Source organism: Urocitellus parryii, chromosome 2 (assembly GCF_045843805.1).
Source record: "Urocitellus parryii isolate mUroPar1 chromosome 2, mUroPar1.hap1, whole genome shotgun sequence".
Lineage (NCBI taxonomy): Eukaryota > Metazoa > Chordata > Mammalia > Rodentia > Sciuridae > Urocitellus > Urocitellus parryii.
In genome coordinates this window covers 10,917,626-10,936,677 of record NC_135532.1, presented here as the reverse complement: position 1 = coordinate 10,936,677, position 19,052 = coordinate 10,917,626, and the positions used below count along the sequence as shown (strand labels likewise).

Here is a 19,052-nt window from a genome sequence, read left to right as displayed (position 1 = left end):
CAGGTAAAACTTACAGTACATAAACCCATGTGCTTCTGTTCTGTTAATCTGTCACTAGTAGTGGATGACTCAGCCATAAACTTGGAAGGGTAGAGTGAAGAGGTGTTTTTCCTCCCTTGCGTTATTTTATTTAATCCTTCAATCAAGCATGGAAGACTGCTGGTCACCCAAAGAAACAGACTCAGAATCTAATATTTCCCTTTCCCCATCTGGGCAGCAGGGAAATATACAGTAGAGGCAGTGGCTTTTCGACACATTTGTTCTGAATGAGTTCAGTTGCCATTTTTAACTTCCTCCTATACTCGGTAACCTTTTATGATCCATATCTCAGCCTGGACTTGCCTTATTGGCCTTCCAAACAGGGTTACTAGACTGTCCCCTGGGCCTCTCAGCTCAACATGTGCAGAGTTGAAGTCATCATCTCTTCTCCCGAATATGTATCTTCTCACATATTCTTTTTGTTGATTCCCTGTTCTGTTTCTACCTCCTGCTTTGGGTGGGTTTACTTCTCTTCCGCCACTGTGGCTGGGAGGCCTGTCCAAGCAGCAAGCTGTGAGGGCTCTGGTTACCAGGAGAATGGCGCTCCTTTCCCTTGCCAGGATCTTCACAAGCAGCCACCCCAACAGGTAGAGCAGGTGACGTAACATGATATACAAGCAGTGTGACTTATGGTCACCCCAACCCTGACCATGGGTCCTAGAAGAACCAGTAGTTAGGCATCCTGCCCTGGGGATGCCCAGAATGCACATCAGCTTTTTCCTTTTTTATATTTAACTTTCTTTGCTTAATGACGTCATCCTTTATGTCAGACAACATCTGCCTTGCCTCTAACTATATTGTATTCCATTGTGTCCCCACTTACTATTTTCACCACTACCATTTTGCTTATTATGACATAAACACACAAAGCTAGACCTGTTGTCAGAGAGCTGTTATAACTTATACAGAGCAATTCACTTATTTATTTATGTATTGGAAACCATAACTCTCTTGTTGAGTTCCCACTGTATTCCTGACTCACCTTTTGTAGTCACAGGTTGTAAAACAATTCTGCTCCTTATTTCTGGGTTATTCATGTTTCCTTGGATTTGCTAATATCCTGTAGTCTTTATCCATGTTATCCCCTGACATGTAGCTCAAAACCTGGCACAGAGTTGGCATTCAGTATGTGTGGGTGTTTTGTATGAAGTTCTGGGCTGCAGGGTATTGAGGATACAAAGATTCACAAGGCAATTTAAAGGTGAACTTACTGTTTTGATTGGGTGCAGGGTATTGTATAAAAATATATTGTCATAGAGGTTGCTTTTCTAAAGAATACTGTTGCTGTCAAGTTGCTGCATTATTTTCAGATCTTCTGTGACCTGAATTTGTTCAATATGTCTATGTACACATGTACTGTAAGCAATACAGCATTATATATTTTAATGTGTTGGCGCAGAGGTTTACTTTTCAGTTTGATATATAAATATAATAATTATAGTTATTATGTAATTATGCAAACATGTATGGTTTTTAAAAATAAAATTATGATTCCTTATCGTGCTATGTAATGTTTTTGTTATAAATTTCAACTTGTTTTTCTCCGCAGGCAGCAGAAGATGTTATTTTCATTGGACCTGACACACATGCTATTCAAGCCATGGGTGACAAGATTGAAAGCAAATTATTAGCCAAGAAAGCAAAGGTTAACACAATCCCTGGCTTTGATGGGGTAGTAAAGGTGAGAAACTGTATTTCTGTTATCTTTATAGTACCTGTCTTCCAACCAAACATTTTGTGACAGTTCTAGGATGAAATGTAATTATCATTTTTTTTGGATATACATGAGATAAAAAAAATCAGTGTTGTTTACACTTGGATTATTTTCAGTGTAAAGAGAAGTGCCTTAAGCATTGTATTTAATGAATCAGTATTGACTTAGCCTTTCATGAGAGAAAAACTTGGTGATTGAAAATGGTGCTGTCAGATCTATGGATTTCATGTAAGTTTTGAACATTGTGATGTTGTCTTTACCAATATAAATTATAACCCTGGTGAGGCAGTGGTAGAGCCCTGGGTGAGGCAGTGGTAGAGCCCTGGGTGACTAGATTCCCAAACATTCTGCACATGACTTGCAGCTGAAAGCTGCCAAGGGGGAAATGCAGAAACTGGATGTGTGAATCCCCCCATCCCAGGAAAAGTCATTTATTTTTTCTGGTGAGAAGAGAAACTTTCCATCTTGTGATCTGAGTTAATCTGCAAAACTCTTAATCTCCCTGTTTCTTTTGTTGTGTTTGGCATTTCCTGCTGGACAGTTTTCTGTTGTGCAGGTCATGCATGTATCACAGGGCAGGAGGCTGAAGTAGAGTGTAGGGAGGGATATGCTCAGCAACATGCCAGCACCACTCCACGGCACAGAAGGGACCTGAGCATCCTCAGATCCTGGCATTGTGGTGGGGAGAGCGTGGAACAGTCCTCTGTGGTACTTAGGGACACCTGTAGTTACCTTAGTCTTTTTTCATTCACGTCATACCTTCTCTCTCTTCATAAGGAGGAGGGCTTCTGCAGCTTGTATAGAGTTGGCTCCTCCCGCACCCCAGACTCACCGTCTCAGCCTTTACAAGCTAGTTTTTACAGATTAGTTCTTCTGTTTTCTATCTTAACACTCATCTTTTTTTTTTCCATTGTATTTCCATTAGTGTTAGAAATGCTCAGTCTGCAGCAGTTGATCACTTGGCTGCACGAGAAAGTTGTGGCGATGAACAGAACACACAGGAAAGGCACAGATGGTTCTCCATTCCTAAAGCAGGATGCCCTTCCTGTTAGACCTGCCTTACAGCTTTCCTGACCACACCTTTCAGTTGTCTTCCTTCTGCTGCAGTCTGGCTTCCCTGCTCACTGCCACTGGGTTCTCTTGCCAAGGCTCCCAGCACTCCCTCCCTTTTGCTCAGTACAACACATAATTTTAATCCTGACCTTATCTAAATCTCTTCTGAGCATTTGCATCTCCTGGTCATCTTTCCTTCTTGACATAACTTCTGCTGCCACATTATTCAGTTCTGGTTTTTAAGTGAGTGTTTTTGACTTGCTTGGGTGCTCCTTCATAGTTCTTTTGCAAATCCTCCCTCTTGTTTTCACTCCTACTTGTTGGTTTTCTTTCGGATTCTCAGGAGAATATTTTCTTGTGTTGTATTTCATGACTTCATTTACCATCTTTTCTGCCAAATTTCAAATAAATAAACAATCAAACAAATACTCCAGATATATCTTCTGAGCTTCAGAATTCATATCTAATGTCTTCTTAAGCAGCTGTCAATACTCAATGTCCTTGAGGCACCTTGAAAGTTACAAGTCAAAAACTGAACTCATCATCTTTATCTTTAAACCAAGGATTATTGCTAGAGCCCTATGCTTGCTTGTTTTCATTAAAGTTTTACTGGACCACAGTTATGCTTGTTTCTTTACATATCATTTATGGTTTCTTCTCTGCTACAGTGGTAGGGCTGGGTAGTTATGACAGAGACCATATAGTCCCCAAATTTTGCTGATGCCTATTCTAAACTTCTTATCCTTCATTCTTTTTTACCTAAGAAAGTGGTGGCATTTTTTATGCTTTTTTCTCAAACTAGAAACTTGGAAAACTTGGAATCATTCTTTATCAATACCACTGCAGAAAACTCACTTTAGTAGCTTTCTAATCCGTTCACTTCTTTCTCTTGCCAAGCGAACACCAAGTTCAGTTGCCATCATCTAATCTGGATTACTTCATCAGCTTTCTAACTGGTCTCCATTGTGGTTCCAATCCAGTGAATTCTCAACATCTCAGCTTTAGTGATCTTTCTGAAATCCACGCTGGTTCCTATGCAAGTCTTCAGGAACTACCGAGTAACTAATCATTCAAATCTTTTAAATAGCTGATTCATGGTTTCAGAGTTTTCTCTCCATGGTCACTTGTTTCTGGGCCTGTGATGAGGCAGAACATTATGGCAGGGGGCATAATATGCTCACCTGTGGCAGCTCCAAAGCAGAGAGGGACAGAGAGCAGAGGGTCCTACAGGGACTCACCCTCAGTGGTCTACTTCCTCCAACTAGGCCCTAACTCTTAAAGGCTGTACAACCTCCCAGTAGCACTCCCAATGAAGGCTGGGGACCAAGCCTTCAACACGTGAGCCTTGGGAGGATGTTCCAGATACAAACTATAACAGAAGTTGATTGTTATTATCTAAGAGCCAGCAAAAAAGCTGAGGCCCTCAGTCATACAGTCACAAGGAGACAAATGTTACCGTCCAACCTGAATGAGGTTGGCAGCAGATTTGTCCCCTCTTGAGCCTTCAGTGAGAATGCAGCTTGTTCACTCCCTGATCGCAGCCTTGGGAGACCGTGAGCAGACTATGATGAATCTTTGCTTTCTCAGGCCTTCAGTTGTTGGGCATTAGTCCAGCTTTGCCATCTCATTTTAGATTTGGGCAGATTCGGGTAGGGATTTGGATTAGTTGTTATGAGTCTTGATCTAGTCAGTCTGTATGCTTCTGCCATTATATTTTTGATTTTTTTTTTTCTGATATTGAATCAGGCCTTTTTAGATTTTCAATTTGGGCTTAATTTAGTCCCAAGTGTACTGATGACGCAGTTCAGATAAATTCTGATTTGATAGTGAATATGGAGTCCCTGGGGGGGGGGGTCAAGGAGGGGTGGCCAGGAGGGCATTCAATCTGCACTTCTGTTTGCACAGTAGACTTTTTCTTATGAAGTTAGTGGGTATTGTGTCTCGTTGGAAAAGGGGACTGTCTATTGATTAAAGGTCCAAAGGTGACAGTTGTAGGTAGGGACACGGGAAATGTGAGGGATACTCTTGATAACCATGAACCAGTAGTTTGTTGACTGTGAGGGAGTGCTTTCGTAATCATGGCAGGAATTAAGGTAAATCTTGTATCACCTGAATTGATGAAAATTACACATTTCCTATTAATAATTAGTGAAAATTCCTCTTGTCAGTGGGAGGGCAAAAGGGGAAATGGATACTTGGGTTGCTGTTGGGATATTGCCTGCTATAGTTTTTCCCCTTAATTCTCTTTGCATGTTGCAGAACAATGATTTTCCCTTTATCATTCTGTTTACAAGATCTGCAGGTCTTTATTTAAAAATTGATGTTTCATTTCTGGAGTGGGAGCATTTAGTTTTATTTGTAAAGCCTCCAGCCTTTTCTGGGTCTTATTTGACTTTTGTGTTTAAGCTCTTGGAAAATATACAAGATGGAGTTGAAAAGCTGACTATTTGGATCTTCCCAGTCAATTTTTGCTCATTTATAAATGTTCTATTTCTGGCTTGAGGCTCCTTGTAGGTGGTGAGGAGGGAGCTGGAGTCACAGCTGCTTCCAGGGCTATTCCTGAGTGCTGGTGACATGTGGTGAAGAACTGTCCTGCAAATTTGGAGGAGCCTGTTCCTTCCTTGCTGGCGCATCTAGACTGGAGTTACCAAGAGGTCTCCAAGAGGCCTTGTCCAACATTCACCATGTTTCCTAAGCTTCTCTGGTTTTTCTCCCTTCTCATCCAGTATTTTCTATCTGAGATTCTTACTAGCAGTGTGAACTAATGATATAAATCAGGAGACCCTGAATGTTCTGGTAGGTTTTGAAAGTCTTTGCCAGTACTCAGTTCATGGAGAAGCCTGGGTGCTTTCATTCAGTCCTAGGGGCTTGCCCTGGCAGTGGCTTCATTTCAAGAGATAGTGTTGTTTTGGGGGTTTGTGACCAGGAAGAAGGAAAGGGGAGCAGCTCAGAGAAAGAAAGCACAGGGCAGAGAAATGGGGATTGCCATAGAGGAAGAGAAAAAGCAGGATGAAGACTATCAGGTTCAAGAGAGTTTTCAGCTTTTCACACGTTCATTTGTCTTTTCTGCTTCTGTATGAACTTTGTCTTCTCCATAAATTTTGTAGAAAAATAATTTTGGAATATGAATTCCTTTTGGAAGCTTCCTTATATGAATGAAAAAATGCACCACACTGGATGTCTGAGATTTTGCTTCCTTTTTTACCTTATGGCTCTCTTACACAACCCATTCATACTAAAAGTTTCCAAAACAGTCAGCTGTGATTCTGAAATACGCTTAGTGAAATGGTACCGTGTAAGAAGATGCGAACGTGGGTTTGAGTGAAAAATTGAATGTGTTGAGGGACAGAAGGCTGATTCAAAGAGAGCTCAGACTTGGCCTAAGAAACCCCGAGAGTCTCACAGTGGAATATTGAGTCTTGGGCTGCCAACCTAGGGGTTGGCCCTCTCTAATTACACGCCTTCCAGTATCTGCCATGCCTCAGTGGCCTACTATTTGGAGGCCTCTCTCCCAGTCCCAGGCTTGAGTGAACACAACAGGTCGTGACAGGAAAGTTCTCAAGGTTCTCAGGTAAGTTTCCTTCTCTTTGGGTGATGGGCTCCCGAAACCTTCTGAACCCACTGTCTGCTGGAGCCGGCATGATGATGGACTCATAGACCCGCCTGTCTTCCTCCATGTGAACTTTGACTTATGACTTTGAACAAAAAGAAAGTTGATATTTTGTCAGTAATAAGGAAAGTTTTTTCCTCCAGTAATAAACTTTTTCAAATCTGGTCAGATAACCCAATCGTTTCTCATTCTCAGGGTTCTTGAAAAGGAGGTCAGAGCTCTACCAACTGTGAGGCTCATCTCACCTTGTGTTGGGGAGACTTCCAGTGGGGCAGCAGCAGCGGGCATCGGAGGAGAATGCAGATGCCAAATTTAGGATCTGGAACTGTGACTGGGGACCAAGCCCAGGGCCCTGTGCATAGCAGGCATGTGCTTTGCTACTGAGCCACACCCCTGACTTCAAATTGAGGTTTCTTGATTCGAATAAATTTCTTGTGGTTTTAGTAACTATGTTCACAATAGTTTGCATTGTGCTAATTTTAGTATAGATAATTCTTTTTTAAATTCTATAGTGTTCTTTAAAATTAAAATTAGCCTATAACATTTTTAAGACTAAGCTTTTTTTTTTTTGACCAAATTGTATTCTACTTTTTTCCCTGAGTAATTGTCACCATCAACTTGAGTAAATTAGCTAGGTTTCAATTTGCTCTATTTTCCCCTTCTTATTTGATTATTTAGGAGATGGTTTTTCCGCACTTAAAAAAAAAAAATTTCGAGCAGTACTTAAGTGGTCTTCTGGCACTGTTTTCTTTATGGCTTGTTATTCACTCTTGAATCATTCTTTTTATTAGAGAGAAACTAAGGTTTTAAAATGTAATTCTCAAGTGGTCCTCTAGTATCAAATATTTGCCTTTAACAAATTTGGTTTTATTCAACATCTTATTACCTTGATCTCAGGAGCAAGTGTGGACAGCAGAGAGTGCTTGTTGGAAAACAGGAATTAGAATACTAACTCATTTGCTTATCCACAGTTACATGCCATAGCTCTGACTTCAATGCAGTCCCAATGCATTTTAACAAGCCCAGGGTGCATGGAGCCCACGTAGGAGTGGCATAGAACCTAGTTTAGGAGATCATGTCAGGGTTTCCAGTGGAAATGGCAGCCAAGTGACTCCTGAAGTTTGAGTAGTAGTGAGTTAGCTCAAAAGCGAGAGAGATGGGGAGACATAGCTCTGTTGCTGGTGAAAACATTTTATTGCATCATGATGCAGCAAAATAGATAGTATTGACAATGATGGTGGAATTTGGCAGGATTATATGGTCTATTTAATGTCAAGTATGAGGCAGAGTCAGGAATCTCTGATGACTAGATTGCCTCATTTAGTTGTAACACCTATCATTGCACTGTGCTTTAAAATTTTTTTGTATTTGGGATTGAACCCAGGGGTACTTTATCACTGAGCCATACCCCAGCCCTTTTTATTTATTTATTTTTACAATTTTGAGACAGGGTTTCACTACTGAGGGCCTTGCTAAGCTGTTGAGGCTGGCTTTGAACTTGCAATTCTCCGGCCTCAGTCCTCCAGCTGCTGGGATCATGGATGTATGCCACTGCAACCTGCTGCACAGTTTTTTTGGGAAATTTATTTAATGTCTCTGAGTTCTTATTTCCTTAAGAGGGAACAGTAATACCCATTTATACCACAGAGCAGAGTATGGTGATGTATGTGTATGACTTTTGTAATCTATAGTGTAGATTTGAAGTAGTAATTGTTTTGCCACCTAATTAGTCAGTATGATTTTAAAAATCATACTCTTGCTTTAACACAAAGAAGCAAATAACCAAAAAAAAAAAACAAAAACAAAAACAAAAAACGCTAATGTGAAAGAAATCATTAAAAAAGCAAAAAAAGAAAGAAAAAGAGAAAAATGGCAGCAAGCTCTTCCCTTCTTCCCTAGCAGTTAGAATTCTACTATTAGACATCAGTGTATTTTTCCCTGCTAAACCAAGAATAATTGATTTTTCCAATGATGCCTAAAAGCTTTTTTTTGAAAAAAGATTCAATTATGTTTATTGTGCTGCTTTTATAATTATAGAAAAGTGTACTAAGTTTTCAAAAAATTTGAAAGTATAGTTAGTTGATCCTGAGTACCTCTGGGTGAAGTATCTCTAGAATTAACTAACCTGGGTTTGAAAATATTAGGAAAAAAAATTGTACTGAATGTATACATACCTTTTTGTCTTGCCATCCCCTAAGCAATAATAGTCTGACAACTGTGCAGTGTTTAGAGTGTGTTAGGCATTATAAGTAATGTAGAGATGACAGAGTGTATGAGAAGATGTGTGTGGGTTATACACAAATGGTATGACATTTCTTACATGGGACCTGAGCATTTGTACATTTGGTATCTTCAGGGGGTCCTGGAACCACCCCATGGATTCTGTGGGACAATTGCATATTAAAATAGAAGGGTTCTGCTGCTTGTCTTTGATGAACTGGAAAATCCAATCAGCTGGAAGCCATTTGTGAGCCCAGGGTTGTTAAGAAATTTTATTTAACTCTATATATTTATGCAGAATAGTTTGAGAATTACTTTTTGTGTACAGATTAGCTCTTACTCCTGGGTTCATTATGTCTTAATAAAACAGTGATTATTTATTTATTTATTTGGTCCTGGGGATTTAACCCAGGGGTACTTAACCACTGTTCCACATCACCAGCCCTTTTTATTTATTTTGAGACAGGGTCTCACCAAGTTGTTCAGGGCCTTGGTAAGTTGCTGAGGCTGGCTTTGAACTTGATCTTCCTGCCTCATCTTCCAAGATGCTGGGATTATAGGCAGGTGCCACCTCGCCTAGCTGATTTATGTATTTTTTTTTGTTGTTTAACTCTTTAAGTTGTAGATGGACACAATACCTTTATTTTATTTATTTATTTTTATGTGGTACTGAGGATCAAATCCAGTGCCTCACACATGGTAGGCAAATGCTCTACCATTGAGATACAGCCCTAGACCTTTGTGGAACAATTGTTCTAGAACCAACCGAGAAAAGTGAACTGTGTAGCAGGATTCCCAGAAAGAAGTGTATCCTGGATCTTGGATGGTATGGTCAGGATTCAACACTAATGTCACTGTAAAAATATATTATGTGGTTAGCATCTGGGGAGAGTGACTGAGTTTGCTTGTCTTTGTTGTATTTTTCCTGCCCTTCCTGCCCTTATCCATGCTCACCAGCAATAACGAGTTCACAGGTCATCTGATTCGTGTGATCAAGAGATGAAACACCCACTTTGTGCAGTAGTGTAGTGCCAGTGTTAGTTCTGTACCATGCAGATTCAGAGATGGGTAATCACACAGGAGGCAACAACTAACGCTGGGCAGGGAGGGGACACACTTGTAGTTTGGGGTGTGGGCCAAGGTTAGCAATATGACCACAGATTGCTAACCTTCATCAAGTTCCTGCTGTGGGCCAGGTCCTGTTCTGGGGAGTTTCATCCTTAACCAATGTCACCTTCTCCATGACCCCATGACAGAGATTCTCTTACTATGTTCATTTTCCAGGTGAGGAAACTGCATTCCAGAGAGGCATACTAGTCCCAGAGCCCATGCCTTTCGCCCCCTGTGCCTGTGCTCTATTTGCTACTCCTGTCCTCCTGTTGGCCCCCAGGTGGATGCTCTAGGGGCCTAACAAACAGACTTACAGAGAAGGCAACTGATTTTTGGCAGATCTTTTGTATATTTTTGTGATCTCCTTAGTTGATTTTTGCAGTACCCCCTGCCCCAGCATGCTCAGAGTCACGCAGCAGTTTTCACCATTACTCCTGGATTGGAAGGTGTGAGTTGTGCCATTGTAGAGGAGTCAAGGGGCTGAGCACTGGTCCCTGGCTGCTTTCCTCTTTCTCCATTTCTTGAATTGTTGCTTTGGAGTTATGTTCTTTTTTTTTTTTTTTTTTTTTTTTTTTTTAAAGAGAGAGTGAGAGAGGAGAGAGAGAGAGAGAGAATTTTTAATATTTATTTTTTAGTTCTTGGCGGACACAACATCTTTGTTGGTATGTGGTGCTGAGGATCGAACCCGGGTCGCATGCATGCCAGGTGAGCGCGCTACCGCTTGAGCCACATCCCCAGCCCATGGAGTTATGTTCTTTTCTGTACCCCTTTCCTCATCAGAAATTCAATTGCTTCAGAGCCTGAGCGTGGCTGCTCTGAGGACTTGCTGGGATGAAGAAACAATGGATGGAGGGATTTTTGTTGCTTAGAAGAAGAGAATAAAATACGGCTGTGGACTATTCCTTTTTTTAACTTCCTGATTTAAACCATTAGAATATGTTTTTGCTGACATATTTGTATTTATCTTTGTTTTTTTCTCTGCTTATTACTTTTTTATGAAAATAAAAACATTCTGAGCACTCAGTGGAAAAATAGTGTAAGTGAATGAGTAGATCAGATTTGTTCTTTCAGCTGAAATTTTTATATTTTACTTTTCTTCCATTTGGGGGGATTATGACCCATTCTGTTAGAAATTTTATTTTAATAAATTTTAGAATATTACTGTGTTGAAGAATATTTTTAGTAGAATCTACTGTCTTGAGCCTGTGAGTATTTTCACCTGTTGTACTGGGTATCATATCATTATCAGGTCTGAGTGCTGTCTTAAGAATGTTCTAAGGCTAACACTGTTGAACTGAATCAGCTTTGCCCTTTCAAATAATGCCAGATTGGGGTTGCAAAGTGGTAGTAATATTTTGCTTATAAGAGATTTATATAAATAAAGAGCGAAGTGTGTTTGATAAAGTAAGGTTTAATGATTGTTTTATATTATTAGAAAGTTTGGTTTTTATTTTACTTAATTAAATATTTAACTTAGAAATTACAAATAGGGTCTGGCATGGTGGCCACATGCCTGTAATCCCAGGGACTTGGAAGGCTATGGCAGGAGGAATGCAAGTTTGAGGCCAGCCTCAGCAACTAAGTGAGACTCTGTCTCAAATTAAAAAATTAAAAGGGCTGGGAATGTGGCTCAGTGGTTAAGCAATCCTGTGTTTTACCCATGGAACCAAAAAAAAGGGAAAGAAAAATATTTCAAATAGGGCTAGGACTGTAGCTCAATAGAACATTTGTTTAGGATGCTTGTGGCCCTGGGTTCAATTCCCAGCATCTCCACCCCAAATTACCAATAGGGCAGTACTCTATTGTTCGTAAGAAAAGGTTTTTGAAAGATAAATTTCAACTTTTGAAGTTGCATGATGTAGTGAAAAAAATGTGCTAGGCTAAGAATTCAGAGATAAGAGTAAATATTGAACTGGGCTTTTGCCAGGCATTCCACTGAGTATTCTTTGTTTTGAACCAAAACTGTACTGAAACTGAAACCTGTCTGGCTCCCCATGCCCTGCTCTGAATCCTTCCTCGCTGTCTGTCACTCAGGTGAATTTGAACAGGCCACCACATCTCTTTGGAAATCAATTTACTTGTTTACAAAACTGATGCTCTGGAGATGAGTATTCTTTTGCATTTATGAGATTGTGCCTTATCTTTGCAATCTTTTTTTTTTTTTTTTGCTAAGTTGTAAGGCTGGTTTCAAATTCATGATCCTCCCACCTCAGCCTCTCAGTCAACTGGGATTACAGTCCATGTTACTGTGCCCAGTTCTAACACACCTATTACTTTTAAATTATGCTTATATTTTATGCATTATATTTATACATAATACTTGGGTTCATTTTGACAAAACCGTACATGCATGGAATTCAGTTTATTCCATTCCTGTCTTTGTGCCCCCCTTTCCTCTCCTATTCTTTTTCCTCTATACCACCAGTTTTCCTCACACTCATTATTTATTTACTTTTAATTGGTGCTTTATAGACATGCATAAACGTGGAATTCGCTGTGGTATATTTATACATGCACATAGCATGATTTTGTCAAATTAATTAATTTCCTTCCCTTTCAGTCTCCTTCTTCTAGTCCACTGATCTTCCCTATATCTCTGTGATGTCTGACCCCTCCCCACACGCACCTTCCCCCCCCCCCAACATTTCTCTAGTTTCCACATAAGAGAGAAAACACTTGACCCTTGACTTGCTGAATCTGGTTTGTTTCACTTAGCATGGTGTTCTCCAGTTCCATCCATTTACTAGCAAATGCCATACTTTGATTCTTTTTTGTTGCTAAGTAAAACTCCATTGTGTATGTACACCACATTTTCTTTATCCATTTGTCTATTGACCAGTGCCTGGGCTGGTTCCATAACTTGGTTATTGTGAATTATGCTGCTATAAACATTGATGTTCCTGTATTGCTATAGTATGCCAATTTTAGCTCTTTTGGATAAATACCAAGTAGTGGTATAGCTAGGTCATAATTTTTTTTTGAGGAATCTCCATGCTAGTGAATTTTGGAGGGATCTTCATACTGCTTTCCAGAGTGGTTGCACTAATTTGCAGTCCCACCAACAATGTATGAGTGTGCCTTTTCCCCACATCCTTGTCAGCATTCATTACTACTACTACTACTGCAACAGCAGTAACACTACTACTACCACCACCACTAGTACTAGGAATTTAACTTAGGGGCACTCAACGACTGAGCCACATCCCCAGCCCTATTTTGTATTTTATTTAGAGACAGGGTCTCTATGAGTTGTTTAGTGCCTTGCAGTTGCTGAGGCTGGCTTTGAACTCTTGATCCTCCTGTCTCAGTCTCCCGAGTCACTGGGATTACAGGCATGTGCCACCTCGCCTGGCTAGCATTTATTATTATTTATTTATGTTCTTTTTTATTTTATTTTATTTTTTTTAGTTTTTGGCGGACACAACATCTTTGTATGTGGTGCTGAGGATCGAACCCGGGCCGCATGAATGCCAGGCGAGAGCGCTACCACTTGAGCCACATCCCCAGCCCCTTATTTATGTTCTTGATCATTGACATTCTGAATGGAGTGAGATGAAATCTTAGTTTACTTTTGATTTGCATTTCTCTGATTGCTAGAGATGCCGAACATTTTTTCATATATTTGTTGGCCATTTGTGTGTCTTCCTTTAAGAAATGTCTGTTTAGTTCTTTTGCCCATTTATTGATTAGGTTATTTTTATTTTTGGTGTTGAACTTTTTGATTTCTTTATATATTCTGGGCATTAATCCCCTGTCAGAGGAGCAGGTGGCAAAGATCTCATTCCCTACCTTCTGTCTTTGCACTCTTGTTTCCTTGGCTGTGCAGAAGCTTTTTAATTTGATTCTGTCCCATTTATTGATTCTTGGTTTTATTTCTTGAGCTTTAGTGGTCTTGTTAAGGAAGTTGGTGCCTGCGTCAGTGTTGGAGCATTGACCCTACATTTTCTTCTAACACCAGCAGATTTATTTTTATGGAAGCTGATGAGAGTTGTTTATTCATTGAACAAATAATGTTGGATGGGAGGCCTGGAAAGGCATCTCAGAGAGAGTAGCATTTAGGTGAAAACAGAAGCATGCCACAGATGAATTCTAGAGAAGATGCTGGTTTTTCTTTCACCCAAACTGCTACTACCCCACTCTCTTAGGACCCTGCTCTTCTCCCAGTGTCGCCTTCCTGTGTTCTTGTGTCCCCCACCTTCATTCCTTCATTCAACAGCTGTTTGTTGAATAGCTGTTTTGTGCCCTGCTCCAGGCATTTGAGATACTCAAGGAACCAACTAGACAGGAGAAGGGAGATGGAGATTCAAGGATATACACACGATAAATAGGTAAAGTTTTTGCCACACTTCTTCCAAATGCAGTCAGCGTGAGGCCTTGCATTCTGCCCTTGGACTGAAGTTCTGTCTTTCAGTGTGGCTCCTTGAGGCTCCAGCCACTGTTTCCCACCATGCTTTTATTTGTCAGATCCTTTTTTTTTTTTTTTAAAAAATTTAGTTATAGATGGACACAATATATTTATTTATTTTATTTTTATGTGGTGGTGAGGATGGAACCCAGTACTTCACGCATGGAAGACAAGTGCTCTACCACTGAGCTACAACCCAGCCCCTGTCAGGCCTTTTTAAAACGTCACTATGCCTGAGAAGATTTCTAGGAATCTGTTTTTGAGTTAGAGATGCTGTGTTGTCACAGGTCCTCCTTACCACTTGTATGTAACATGGGTGACAAGTGACATTTCTTAGCTTCTATGTAGTCACATTTAAAATCTGTTTTTTCCATTAGTTTGTAAGTTACTGGATGCCTGGATGGTGCCTTTCCTGTTCCCTCCTGGGTCAGAACACGGCCCTTCTTCCACACAAAGACCAGGAAGGGGCTGGACTTCAGCTCACTGCTCCAGAAATATTCAGAGATTGGGAGGAAAATAGGGTTATTCAAAGCCTCCTTTGAAGGAAGATAGATAAAACAATAAGTGGAATCTCTGAAGGTGAGCAGGGTTTTTAAGGGACGGGAGGCCTGGGGGAAGGGACTGGGGCTGAGGCAGACAAAAGGCAGGAAATGCACATATGCAAACTGGTTATCCTGAATTCCAGGCCTGCTGAGGGGGCTGAGTCTGCTCTTAGCTTCTTTGGCGCCTGTTGTGATGCGGGAGGGGGTGGGGGCTGTGGTCCTTCAGTCTCCCCTCAGTAGGAGGAATTTGCATGGGGGGGGGGGATGAGTTGTCTCAGGAATTTTCACCCAATTCCATGTGGGGGCAGGAGGGACAATTCAGTCCACCCCTTGCTTTCACTACCCCTTCCTTTCCCCCAACAAGTTAGGGTAGGTGTGACTTGCACATATTTAGCACCTAAGAGTTACTGTCCCAAAGCTTCACCATCCTAGCCTGGGCCTTAGGATAAGGTGCCTCACCGCCCCACCCGCTTCCTTAGTGCATTTCAGCTTCAGCCTTGTGGACTTTCTGTTTCTAGAACATATTAAGTTCCTTCCTAATTAGGGTTTTTCACCTGTTGTTTCTGTCCGGAATCCTTTCTTCCTGATCTTCTGAAGGCAGTGAGCCGCTTTTGTCCTTAGGTTCCAAATTTTACTTCAGAAGGGCCTTTTCAGAGTAATCTATCAAAAACAGGTTCCTTTTCTTATTTTCTAGAACTCTTTGTGCAGTGTAACATTTATTTTGACTCTCAATTGATTTCTTTACTCCAGTTTCTGTTTCCCATATTAGGCTTTGACAGGCTCCACGAGGGCAGAAAATGTATTTCATGTACTGTTGCTGAGTAAACATTTATTGAATTAGTATATACATGGATGAGTAAGAACATATGGACCACCCTCATTCTTTTTAAAGGCCGTGTAATATTCTGTTTCTTATAAATGTACCATTTGTGTTCTAGTCTTCAGAAGGCCTATCAAATTGGTTTTCAGATTTTTTCCTTTCAAACCAATAACACATTGAAAATAACACATTTCTTTTATAGGTTGGTCTCTGTATGAATGTGTATGAGGATATCTATAGGATAATTTCCCAAGAGTAAAATTGATGGGTCAAAGATATATGTCTTTGTACTGATGGATACTAACAGTTTATTTTTAAAAATCTATTTTTTTTTTAAAGAGAGAAGAGAGGGGAGAGAGAGAGAGAGAGAGAGAGAGAGAGAGAGAGAGACAGAGAGACAGAGAGAGAGAGAGAGAGAGAATTTTAATATTTATTTTTTAGTTCTTGGCGGACACAACATCGTTGTTTGTATGTGGTGCTGAGGATCGAACCCGGGCCGCACGCATGCCAGGCAAGCGCGCTACCGCTTGAGCCACATCCCCAGCCCAACAGTTTATTTTTTAAAAAATTATATTTCCTACAGCACTGATAGTGTGAGAAGTGCTCTTCTACCTGAGTCACCTTCAGGTTGCTCTTGGCCATTATGAGCTTCAGTATCTAGATGAGAAGTGGGATCTCCTTGCTTTAATCAGCCTTTCCATGATTAGGACTGAGGCTGGACATATTTCATATGTATTCTTGTGGATTTTTTTTTCCTTTTCTTTCTTTTTTCTGTTTGGCTGTATTGGGGATGGAACCCAGGCCCTGGCAAATTCTCTGCCAGAGCCATGTCCCCAGACCCTTTTACTTATTATTTTGAGGCAGTCTCTAAGTTGCCCAGGTGGGCTTCAAGCTTGCGATCCTCCTGCCTCAGCCTTCCACATAATGGATTTCTTTCTATTTGAACCTCTTATTTAATCACTTTCACATTTTTTTTTCTGATGGTTGTTGGTCTTTTCATAGGTGTTTCAAAGTTTTATTAAATTTTTTTTTCTTTCTATAACTTGATAGGGAGGTTTTACAATGTCATGTGTCAGTGCTGTTGACTTTGGAGCCAAATGAGCCTTTTTATCTTTTTAAAAGTAGTTTTATATATTTCAGTAATAAAACTGCATGCTGAAAGACCATCTGGGAACTGAGTGTACTTGACAGTTTATTTTTTGAAACTGATAATAAAGTTTTCTAATGTCTAGTACATAATAGGTCCTCAATAATTTTTTGGGGAGGGGGGATGAATGGGCAACAAGTATAAAGTTAATTTTTAAGGCAGTTTGATTTTATTTGAAAGTTCGTTTAGTAGGATTTTAATTTTCACAGTAAGAAAATGTAAGCATACCAGTTAAAAGATAATTTTTGCGGCAGCTTACAGAAGTGATTGGTAGCAGTTAAAGAAATTTTAGAAGCTTTGCTGTGTTTATATATTATTCTTTTTATATACACACACATCTCTAGTGTTTGTGTATGTGTGTGTGTGTGTGTAAAAATGATAAAATATTGCTAATGAATTATCCTTTAAAAATTTCCTATTAGTTCTCTACAGGTAACTTTCTGGATAGCAGTTTAATTTCTCTCAGATTATCATTGGTAAATATAGTCTTAGGCATTTGAAAGAAATGTTAAAAGTTTCTTCTGGGCTTATTATAATCCAGTCTTCATCAGCCATCACTCTTCCTGTATTTTGTTGGAGAGGCACTAATTGTTCGCATTTGGCAGGTTTAACACTTCCTGACAGAGAGGCCATTAAAGGCAAGTATTCTCCAATAACTGTCACTGGCTGGAACAAAGAACCTTCCAACTCAATGTGTGGAAACCACTAACGTTCTTAAATGACCCTTTTCATGGATTTTTATCCCTTTAAGCTAAAATTTGGAGAATGTGAAGTCAGTGAATACAGCAAGGTGTAATAAAGCAGTAAACCTTGATTTTGGGGGGCGTGGGGTGGGAGGTTATAGATTTATCTTTGACTTGAAAACAATTGTTATTTGGAAATCTCATTAGCAGATGTGACTGCTTGGAGAAAAAAAAAAAAGACTTAAAACTGATGTCGCTTTCAGGACTGCTTTGAACTTAACAAGCACCTATTTGTGGAGCAGACTGGCTAATGAAAGGAAATTAAATTTTTCTGACAACTTCCCCTGCCAACCTCCTTATTCAGGGGATGTTATTAGGTACTGAAGACTTTCAAGGAAGATTTTTTTTTATTAGACATAAATGAACCAGTTATAAACATCCCCCACTGCCTTTTGGGGGGAGGATCTGACATGGTCACTCTACATTTTAAATAAATTAGCTTTAAAAATACCAGACTTCAGTATTTTAAAGTTGTTTTCTAAAACTTCAGTCATTTTAGCTTGTGTCACTGAACTACAAAAAATAATAAAACCAAAGAGGAAACTTGGAGTTCAGAATTCTAGGGGTCTTTCTATGGGAACTTGTCGGGAGGGTCCTGTTGGGTGTGTTGGGTGGGGGTTAATGGGTGATATAGATGCAGGAAACTTGTTGCCTTTCAGCTAGTGAGAGGTACAGTGGCCTTGGTTGATGTTTAGCAGTGACTAATCCTTATATCAATAAACTCTTCCCTTGTGGTGTTTAGGAAGGCATTTGTATTTGGCTTTTTGTAGTTTTTTTTTTTTTTTTTAAACCATACTAGTTAGTTGATTGAATTTAAAGTTTTGCTTTTGTGTAACAGACTGCAACCTTAAAGATAAAATATGTACCTGAAAAAAAGGTGAAATAAAATAGAAAAGGTCAAGGAGATCACTAAAGGGATTTCTTTGAATAATTGGTAAGTCCTATAGATCCTGGAAATTTACCTTTTGACTTCTGGAAAATCGATCAAGCTCCTCCCAAACAATAGAGAATCAACTCCCCCTGCTGACAGAATCCAGGAAAACATGACACCCAAGTATCCGACACAGAAACAAGCTGGCTGCAGACAAGCTTTAATGATCTGATTTATGATTCGGTATTGATTGTAAACATCTAAATTCTGCCATTAAATTCCGGCAACTGCACCAAGTCATTGGCAATTCTGGTAGTGCTTCCTGCCAGCTCATTTCAAACTGCTTTGAGTTTCTTAATATAATAATGATGAGGTAGAATTTACATTCCACTTATGGTATTAATTTTACATTTCTCTGAATGAAAAGGGTTAGAAGGTTGTAAAATTGAGCATTAAATGAATCAGAGGAGACAGTAGTGCAATATATGACTGCCCTAAGGACATTGCGCAGTGCCTCATGGGATTAATGTTGAGTCTCATTTCCTGCTTTTACAGGATGCAGATGAAGCTGTCAGAATTGCAAGGGAAATTGGTAAGTTCTTAAATTAACTTTGGTAGAGTTTCTATGTCTTTCAGCAGATACGGTTGAGTAAACGTGTAATAAGTAATTCCCATAGAGCAAATAATATTTTAATAGTTTTAGGTTTCTGATTACATGTCCCTCTGAAAGAATTTATCAGTTGAATTATCATATTCTGTTATTAAGCTGGACTTTAAA

The 19,052-nt window shown here is 39.8% G+C and overlaps 1 protein-coding gene across 2 annotated transcripts in view; it reads left to right on the top strand.

The window, feature by feature from the left end:
* Positions 1 to 19,052, top strand: part of Pcca (propionyl-CoA carboxylase subunit alpha) — a 356,906-nt gene that overhangs the window by 112,860 nt on the left and 224,994 nt on the right. For both annotated transcript variants that reach the window (XM_026399302.2, XM_026399298.2), the window contains exons 7-8: positions 1,589 to 1,720; positions 18,830 to 18,866. In XM_026399302.2, coding sequence (XP_026255087.1) covers positions 1,589 to 1,720; positions 18,830 to 18,866 — 169 coding nt within the window. The remainder of the gene's footprint in view (positions 1 to 1,588; positions 1,721 to 18,829; positions 18,867 to 19,052) is intronic.